Source organism: Myxine glutinosa, chromosome 2, assembly GCF_964187855.1.
Source record: "Myxine glutinosa chromosome 2, kmMyxGlut1.1, whole genome shotgun sequence".
In the NCBI taxonomy this organism is placed as follows: domain Eukaryota; kingdom Metazoa; phylum Chordata; class Myxini; order Myxiniformes; family Myxinidae; genus Myxine; species Myxine glutinosa.
The window spans coordinates 2251649-2261717 of record NC_136262.1 but is presented as its reverse complement, the minus strand read 5'-3'; the positions used below and the strand labels follow the sequence as shown (position 1 = coordinate 2261717).

The following is a 10069-nucleotide window of genomic DNA, read 5'->3' as shown; positions in this document are numbered from 1 at the left end:
TGCAACTACAGACCAATCAGCCTGCTCCCAATTATCAGCAAAGTCATGGAATCCATCATTGCTTCGGATATGAAATCTTTCCTCTTCTCCAATGGCTTGATCTCTGATCATCAATTTGGTTTCAGACCAGGTCACTCTACTCTGGACATGCTGCTTCTGCTGTCTCAACAATGGATGGAGGTCCTCAATGCCAAACAGGAAATCAGAGCTGTCTCCCTTGACATATCACGTGCCTTCGATACGGTCTGGCACCCAGCTCTGCTCACCAAACTCTCCTCCTATGGTATCCATGGAAATCTCCATGCATGGCTTGCGGACTTCCTCTCTGGTCGTAGTCAACGTGTGGCCCTGAATGGATTTCTCTCATCTCCCCTTCCCGTTCAGGCTGGAGTTCCCCAAGGCAGTGTGCTGGGCCCTGTGCTTTTTCTGGTCTTTATCAATGATCTCTCCGACTCTCTGGAAAATCCTCTGTATCTCTTTGCTGATGACTCCACTCTCTGCCGCTCCATACCTCTTCCCTCAGATCGGCAGTCTGCAGCCTCCTCACTCTCTGAAGACCTGGACAAAATCACAGACTGGTCAAACATGTGGAACATGTCTTTCAATCCTGACAAATCTCACACTCTTACTATGTCTCTCCGAAAAGATCGACTGGACAACCCTCCCATCTACTTTCTCAACAATCCTCTCCAAGAAGTTCTGTCGCTCAAGCTTTTGGGTCTCACCATCTGCCATGATCTTTCTTGGGAAAACCACATTTCCAAGCTGGCCTCCAAAGCCAGTCGCCGACTGGGCATCCTCCGTCGTGCGAAGTCCTTCCTAGGCACACCTGAGCTCCTCACCACATACAAGGCTTTCATCCGCAGCTCAATGGAATACTGTTCTCCCCTATGGGCTGGTGCTCCTGCCTCACACCTGGCTCGGCTTCACGCTGTTGAATCCAAAGCTTTCAGAATCATTGGAATCTCCCGCGATGAAGCTATCTCTGAGGGCCTTTCACTCACTCACCGCAGGCAGGTAGGTGGTCTTTCTGTCTTCTACCGACTCCTCTCCGGCCTTGCTCCCCCAGCTCTCTCTGTGCTCTGTCCCCCAAATATTCCTACAGGTCGCACAAGATCTGCCAGCCACCCTCTGATGGTTAAACTGCCGAAATCTCGGCTCTCTGCTCACCTTCACTCTTTCATTCCTCTTTTCTCCCGCCTCTGGAACAAACTCCCACACTCACTTCAATCACACTCCTCCCTCCAGGTCTTCAAAACAGCTGTTCACCACCATCTCTTATCTTCCCCCATCCAAAGCCTTGATCTTTTCTACCCCCACTAATTCACCCCAGATCCACCTTGTTTGAAATTCCAACTTCTTTCCTGGAAGTCTTGGCAGTGTCCATATGTTTTATACCTCTCCCACCCCCCCCCCCCCTTCCCATGCCTTCCCCCCAAAGCCCTCTCCCTCCCACAGTTCTCTCGATGTCTCCATGTCTCTCGGTCCCTGCTCTCAAATGTTGTGTTTGTGTCCTTCCCCCTCTCTCCCCATCTTGTCTACCGCTCCCGATGTTATTTGTTTTGTGTGTCTGTTTGTCTTTCTGTGTGATTAATGTTCGCTCTTTCACGAGCCTCGATCTTGTATACAAAAAAAAAAAAAAAAAAAAAGACACACATGACGTCAGACATACATGGCGGCGGCCAATTTGGATTTTTACGTGGCGACCTAATTTTCAATAGGGTTCTTCCATATGCCTAGTTGCACCCACACACCAAATTCGAATTCTGTCCTTCGCTTACGCACGCACGCACTTCCGCACGCACGCACGCACACACGCATGCACGGACGGAGGGGAAAACCATAGTCCCCCTTTCGCTCCGCAGTGCGACGGGGGACAATCAAACCTACACCGAAAAGTCACATGGCTGGAGGACATAAGATGTAGAGTTTCTTCTTCTTCACACAATAATAACTGCTACCCCCCAGACCGTACAACCAATCATGTTTAAATTTTAAACACTTATTCCAATTGACGAGATCTACGTTAGGTTAAGGTTTCACGTTGATCAATGAAGCCATTCAAGATTTAAAAAATTTTAAATTCCCATTCAATTATTTATGGCTGCCAAATTGAACAACCAATCATGTTCAAATTCTACACACTTATTCCACTTGACCCCTTCTACATTAATTTAAAGTTTCATGTCGATCAATGAAGCGGTTCAATAGATACAAGGTTTTTAAGATATCCGTTGAATTGTTTATTGCAGCCAAACCATATGATTTATCGCAACTTCCCAAATCACGTTTTAACTTCCTGATATGGGGAAAACATATGTGTAAAGGTTCCACTCGATATCTTCTAAAATGAGGGAGGAGATAGGTTTTTAAGTTTATGCTTAAAAACGTCATAACTCCGAAACCATGTGACTTATGACGTCATGATCGCTGAACTTTTTGTTCGTGATAGGTATGTGATAATGCATGCAAAGTTTGGTCTCGATCTGTTCATCTGTTTCAGAGAAAAAGGGTGTTTAGTGTTTTTCATGAAAAACAATATGGCGGCCGAACCACATGACCTATGTATGACATCAAAACACTTTGGATTCTGAATTTTTTTCACGTAGGTCTGTGTTTGATCGAGATCGACCCGTTGATGATGATGATAGGTCATGCACAAAAAAAATATCATATTCGTGGTACCTCGGGTTCTATTTGTCGAATTCTAACTCCGTAATGTTAGCACTCTTAACATCCTAAATAAACATATTTTTGCTCCTAATTCAGAGTTCTTTAGAATGAGCCACGATTCGATTTTTTCCATTGAGCCGTTTCGGAGATACAGAGGGCAAAGTTGAAGTTTTTTTCCAAGATGGCACCCATACCACGTGACCTATGACGTCTATAATTACCAGTAGAAATTATACAGTTCTAGCCAATCAGTTGGTGAAACGTTTGTGCCAATTGGACCAATGGTTGCAGAGAACGTTGGTTTTAAAGTTTTCAAACATGAAAAACAAGTGTGGAAGAAGAAGAATAAAACTTCGGCACAGAAACGAGAGGTTTTCGTGCACATCGTATGTTGAGGAAACATAACCTAGGCCTTCATCACCTTCACCCCACACTATGGTATTTATACATCGTATGTTGAGGAAACATAACCTAGGCCTTCATCACCTTCACCACACGATGGTATTTATACATCGTATTAAAGCGCGGCGTTACGCGCGCTGCTTGCGAGCAAGGAGGAAGCGGACAAGCGGTAACTTATAAGCGTCTTTATTTCAGGAGCTCACTGTAACACTGGCGCGCTCCGGGCTGTGCGCCCGGTGTATATCATGAGGCCACGCCTACCCCTCGGGCGTGGCCACCGCCCACTTGGTGCGCGGAATGATGTCACCACACCAGTGGGCTTTTGTGTCCGCCACACGCGCCCCCCCAGAATTCCCGCGAACCTGGAGGGCCAGTTTGCGGGGCAGACGAATGACCCGGCCGAAGTGCCCCCTGGCGATCGGCGGCGTCCGGGGTGCAGGGATGCCAGGTGGGATGCCCCTGGCTGCCCCTGGGATGGGTGCAGGACCGGGGGGCGGCGTGGCGGCGGGGCTCGGCGGTGCCGGGGGTCCGGCCGCAGGGGGGCGGCCCCGACGTGGGGGTCGGGCCACAGGCGGTGGATGGTCCACGTCGAGGTGGGCCGGCTTGAGGCAGTCTACCGAAATGCGGTCAGGAGTACCGCCGATGTCCAGGGTGAAGTGCTTCGCCCCGGTCTCCAGCACGCGGAAAGGCCCGTCGTACGGGGGCCGCAGTGGTGTCCGGTGGGCATCGTGGCGGACGAAGACGTACTCCGCCGTGCGAAGCTCCGGGGCGACGTGCGTCGGCGGGTGCCCGTGGCATGCCGTTGGCACCGGGGCGAACCTCTGGGCGGTCTCTTGCAGAGCAGAGCGCTGCTGTGCCGCGGACCATGGTGCCGTGGAGTCGGGGAGGAACTCGCCCGGCACCCGCAGCGGTTGCCCGAAGACCAACTCCGCCGCGGATGCGCGCAGGTCCTCCTTGGGCGCCGTCCGGAGGCCCAGCAGGACCCAGGGGAGCCTGTCGACCCAGCCGCCGTCGCGGAGGGTGGCCCGGAGCGCGGCCTTCAATGAGCGGTGAAATCGCTCACACAGGCCGTTAGCCTGGGGGTGGTAGGCCGTGGTTCGGTGCAGCCGGACCCCGAGCCCCTGCGCGACCGCCCCCCAGAGCTCCGAGGTGAACTGGGGGCCGCGGTCGGACGAGATGTCTGAGGGGGCGCCGAACCGGGCGACCCAGGTGGCGATGAAAGCCTGCGTGACATCGGCCGCCGTTGTCGACGCCAAGGGCACGGCCTCTGGCCACCGGGTGGTGCGGTCCACCATGGTGAGGACGTAGGTGAAACCCCGCGAGGGGGGCAGAGGTCCCACCAGGTCCACGTGGACGTGGTCAAACCGGCGTTCCGGCACTGTGAACGGGGCCAACGGGGCCTGGGTGTGCCGGTGCACCTTGGCGCGCTGGCACGCGAGGCACGTCCTGGCCCAGCCGCGGACGGCCTTCCGGAGGCCATGCCAGACGAACTTGTCGGCGATCAGCCTTTGGGAGGCCCTCGCGCCCGGGTGGGACAGGCCGTGGATGGCGTCAAACACCTGGCGCTGCCAGCCCGCGGGCACGATGGGGCGAGGACGCCTGAGGGAGACGTCGCACAAGAGGGCCGCGCCCGCGCCGTCGAACGGCACCTCGGTGACGCGGAGGCCCGTGACAGCGGTCCGCAAGGCCTGGACGTCGGGGTCAGCGGCCTGGTCCGCTGCCATCCGGGCATAGTCGATGCCGAGGTGGACTGCGTGGGCGACGGCCCGGGAAAGGCAATCCGCCACCGGGTTGTCCTTCCCCGCGACGTGCTGGATGTCCGTCGTGTACTCGGACACGGCCGAGAGGTGACGCTGCTGCCGGGCCGACCACGGCTCGGTGACCTTGCCCATCGCGAAGATCAGCGGCTTGTGGTCGACGAAGGCAGTGAACGCACGGCCCTCGAGCAGATGGCGGAAGTGCCTGACCGCCAAGTGAAGCCCGAGCAACTCGCGGTCGAAGGTACTGTAACGGCGTTCGGGCGGGCAAAGCTGCCGGCTAAAGAACGCCAGCAGTTGCCAAGCTCCACGCACCCATTGCTCGTGCACCGCGCCCACCGCGTAGTCCGAGGCATCGGTGGTGAGGGCGATCGGTGCATCGGGCGCCGGGTGCGCGAGCATGGTGGCGTTAGCCAAGGCGAGCTTCGCGCCCGTGAACGCCGTGTCCATCTGCTCGGTCCAGGTAACGTCGCCTTTGCCCGGCTTACCTCGGAGAGCTTCGTGCAGGGGGCGCAGGAGCTGGGCGATACGGGGCAGGAACCGATGGTAAAAGTTCACCATGCCCAGGAACTCCTGCAGCCCTCTGATCGTGCGGGGGCGCGGAAACCCCTTCACCGCCTCCACCTTGGCCGGCAGGGGGACGGCTCCGTGCCTGGTGACACGGTGCCCCAGAAAATCGATTATGGCGGCGCCGAACCGGCACTTTGCGGGGTTCACAATCAGGCCATGCTGGCCCAGGCGTTCGAAGAGCGTGCGGAGGTGGCGTAGGTGCTCTTCGCGGGACGCGCTGGCGACGAGGATATCGTCCAGGTAGACGTAGACAAAATCCAAGTCGCGCAGGACGTTGTCCATCAGTCGCTGGAACGCCTGAGCCGCATTCTTCAGACCGAAGGGCATGCGCAGGAACTCGAAGAGTCCGAATGGCGTGATGACCGCCATCTTCGGGACGTCCTCCGGCCTGACGGGGACCTGATGGTAGCCGCGTATGAGGTCCACCTTCGAGAAGAAGGACCTGCCCGCCAAACGGGCGGAAAAGTCCTGAATGTGGGGGACGGGGTAGCGGTCGGGAGTCGTGGCGTCATTGAGGTGGCGATAGTCCCCGCACGGTCGCCATCCCCCGCCGGGCTTCGGCACGATGTGCAGCGGCGACGCCCAAGCGCTCTCTGAGCGCCGAACGATGCCGAGTCGCTCCAGGGTAGCGAACCCCGCTTTTGCCACCGCCAGCTTCGTCGGCTCGAGGTGGCGTGCCCGGGCGTAGACCGGTGGCCCGACGGTGGGGATGTGATGGGCCACCCCGTGCTTGACGGCCCCCACCGAGAAGGTGGGCCGCGTGAGGGCCGGGAAGCCGGCGAGGAGGCGGGTGAATGCGTCCGCTGCCGGAAGCGTACAGACCAACGTGGCCGGAACCGAACCATTCGGCAAGCCGCTTGGCAAGCCGCTCGTTGAGCTGGGCAACGCACAAGCGAGCGAGCTGAACGTCTCGGCTTGGACAAGACGTCTGCGCTTGACGTCGACCAGGAGCCCATTAGCGCACAGGAAGTCCGCGCCAAGCAGTGCCATGGGCACGTCGGCGGTGACGAACGTCCATCAGAAAACCTGCCCTCCGAACCACAGAGAGAGGCAGCGTTTTCCGTACGTACGGATGGGCGTCCCGTTCGCGGCAAGCAGCGCGGGGCCCCCACCCGCGGCGTGCTTGTCTGACGTGCCGGCGGGAACGACACTCACCTGTGCTCCCGTGTCGCACAGGTAACGGCGCCCGGAGAAGGTGTCCGTTATGAACAGCAGGCTGCTCGAACGGCCGGCGCTCATCGCCACTATTGAGCGCCGGCCCGGACGTTTCCCGACCTGTTGAAGGAGCATGGCGGATGACACTGCCGAGCTTCGTGGCCGAACTTGGCGTGGAACCAGCACCAGGTGGTGGAGCTGGAGGAGCGCGGCTGGCTCCGCCAGGCCGGTGGAGTTGGCGGGTTTCCCCGCGGTGGCGGTTTTCGCCGCGGCGGTGGGCGGGGCGTGGCGGCGGTCACGAGGTGCGTATCAGCATGCTGCGTATGCTGTATAAGCTGATGCTGTGGAACAGCAGCATCAGCATCAGCAGCATCAGCCTCGAGGGCCGTGACGGCCACGCCGACTCTCGCCCGCGTGTCCGAAGCGGCGAAGTACCTGTCCGCCTCGGCTGCCAATGCTCGGGGTTCCGTTAGCCCGGTCCCGGCCAACGTGAGGCGAACCTGCGTTGGAAGTTGGCGACGGAAAAGCACCCGGAATAGAGAACCGGGGGCTTCGTCGCCCAACAGTGACAGCATATGGTCCATTCGGACTGACGGGCGCGTGTCACCGAGCTCGGGGAGATCCAGGAGGCGGTCGGCCCGTGCATCGTCCGTGAGGCCGAACGTAGCAAGGAGTAGCCGCTTGAGTGCCTCGTACTTGTGGCCGTCCGGTGGGTGGCGAAGGACGGACACAACTCGAGCGGCCGTGCCGGGCCCGAGGGAGGCGACGACGTGGCAATAGCGCGTGTCATCGCCGGTGAGGCGCCAAAGCTGAAATTGGGCTTCGGCCTGGACGAACCAGACTTCGGCCTGAGCCTCCCAAAATTCGGGAAGTTTGATGAAGTTGGCCATGGCAATGGCGTCGCGTGTGGAAGGATCGCTCCGGCAGATCCAACGTCGAGAGGGTCACCAGTAAAGCGCGGCGTTACGCGCGCTGCTTGCGAGCAAGGAGGAAGCGGACAAGCGGTAACTTATAAGCGTCTTTATTTAAGGAGCTCACTGTAACACTGGCGTGCTCCGGGCTGCGCGCCCGGTGTATATCATGAGGCCACGCCTACCCCTCGGGCGTGGCCACTGCCCACTTGGTGCGCGGAATGATGTCACCACGCCAGTGGGCTTTTGTGTCCGCCACACTGTATGTTGAGGAAACATAACCTAGGCCTTCATCACCTTCACCACACTATGGTATTTATACATCGTATGTTGAGGAAACATAACCTAGGCCTTCATCACGTTCACCAAACTATGGTATTTATACATCGTATGTTGAGGAAACCGAACCTAGGCCTTCATCACGTTCACCACACTATGGTATTTATACATCATATGTTGAGGAAACCGAACCTAGGCCTTCATCACGTTCACCACACTATGGTATTTATACATCGTATGTTGAGGAAACATTACCTAGGCCTTCATCACGTTCACCACACTATGGTATTTATACATCGTATGTTGAGGAAACCTAACCTAGGCCTTCATCACGTTCACCACACTATGGTATTTATACATCGTATGTTGAGGAAACATTACCTAGGCCTTCATCACGTTCACCACACTATGGTATTTATACATCGTATGTTGAGGAAACATAACCTCGGCCTCCATCACGTTCACCACACTATGGTATTTATACATCGTATGTTGAGGAAACATAACCTCGGCCTTCATCACGTTCACCACACTATGGTATTTATACATCGTATGTTGAGGAAACATAACCTCGGCCTTCATCACGTTCACCACACTATGGTATTTATACATCATATGTTGAGGAAACCTAACCTCGGCCTCCATCACGTTCACCACACTATGGTATTTATACATCGTAATTTATCAAGTTTCCACATTCTACAGTTTCATTTGTTGTACTTTCTTGTTCCAGAGTTTACTGCCAACCAGGTTGCAGATGGGATGACGCTGCCCAGGTGTTTGGCAACAAGGTGTACGAAGATGTGAGGTTCACAGAAATTCATCCATGGCTACACACCTTGGGGTTCATCAGATAGCCAGGAGGGGCTGCAAAATGGCCAGGTAGCCAGGTAGCTGGGGAGCTGGGGGTAATGAATGAGTAATCAGGTAGCTGGGGAGCTGGGGGTAATGAATGAGTAATCAGGTCGCTGGTGTGCTGGGGGTAATGAATGAGTAATCAGGTAGCTTGGGAGCTTGGGGTAATGAATGAGTAATCAGGCAGCTGGGGAGCTTGGGGTAATGAATGAGTAATCAGGCAGCTGGTGTGCTGGGGGTAATGAATGAGTAATCAGGTAGCTTGGGAGCTTGGGGTAATGAATGAGTAATCAGGTAGCTGGGGAGCTTGGGTTACTGAATGAGTAATCAGGCAGCTGGGGAGCTGAGGGTAATGAATGAGTCATCAGGTAACTGGGGAGCTGAGGGTAATGAATGAGTAATCAGGTAACTGGGGAGCTTGGGTTACTGAATGAGTAATCAGGCAGCTGGGGAGCTGAGGGTAATGAATGAGTCATCAGGTAACTGGGGAGCTGAGGGTAATGAATGAGTAATCAGGTAGCTTGGGAGCTTGGGGTAATGAATGAGTAATCAGGTAGCTTGGGAGCTTGGGGTAATGAATGAGTAATCAGGCAGCTGGGGAGCTGAGGGAAATGATTGAGTAATCAGGTAACTGGGGAGCTGAGGGTAATGAATGAGTAATCAGGTAGCTGTGGAACTGAGGGTAATGATTGAGTAATCAGGTAACTGGGGAGCTGAGGGTAATGAATGAGTAATCAGGTAACTGGGGAGCTGAGGGTAATGAATGAGTAATCAGGTAGCTGGGGAGTTGAGGGTAATGATTGAGTAATCAGGTAACTGGGGAGCTGAGGGTAATGAATGAGTAATCAGGTAACTGGGGAGCAGAGGGTAATGAATGGGTAATCAGGTAGCTGTGGAGCTGAGGGTAATGAATGAGTAATCAGGTAACTGGGGAGCTGAGGGTAATGAATGAGTAATCGCGTAACTGGGGAGCTGAGTTTAATGAATGAGTAATCAGGTAGCTGGGGAGCTGAGGGTAATGAATGAGTGACCAGGTTGGTGGGGGTAATGAACGAGCAGCTGGAGATAATGAATGAGTAGCTGGGGGTAATGAATGAGTAATCAGGTAGCTGGGGAGTTGAGGGTAATGATTGAGTAATCAGGTAACTGGGGAGCAGAGGGTAATGAATGAGTAATCAGGTAGCTGTGGAGCTGAGGGTAATGAATGAGTAATCAGGTAACTGGGGAGCTGAGGGTAATGAATGAGTAATCGCGTAACTGGGGAGCTGAGTTTAATGAATGAGTAATCAGGTAGCTGGGGAGCTGAGGGTAATGAATGAGTGACCAGGTTGGTGGGGGTAATGAACGGGCAGCTGGAGATAATGAATGAGTAGCTGGGGGTAATGAATGAGTGACCAGGTAGCCGGGTAGCTGTGGGTAATGTAAGAGTAGCTCGAGATAATGAATGAGTAGCTGGGGGTAATGAAT

The 10069-nt window shown here is 55.2% G+C and overlaps 1 protein-coding gene across 1 annotated transcript in view; it reads left to right on the top strand.

Annotated features, from left to right (window-relative positions):
- LOC137422092 (cysteine-rich secretory protein LCCL domain-containing 2) overlaps nucleotides 1–10069 on the top strand; it is a 287763-nt gene that overhangs the window by 254974 nt on the left and 22720 nt on the right. The window contains exon 13 of the mRNA XM_068108843.2: nucleotides 8481–8550. Within this exon, the coding sequence (XP_067964944.2) occupies nucleotides 8481–8550 (70 nt within the window). The remainder of the gene's footprint in view (nucleotides 1–8480; nucleotides 8551–10069) is intronic.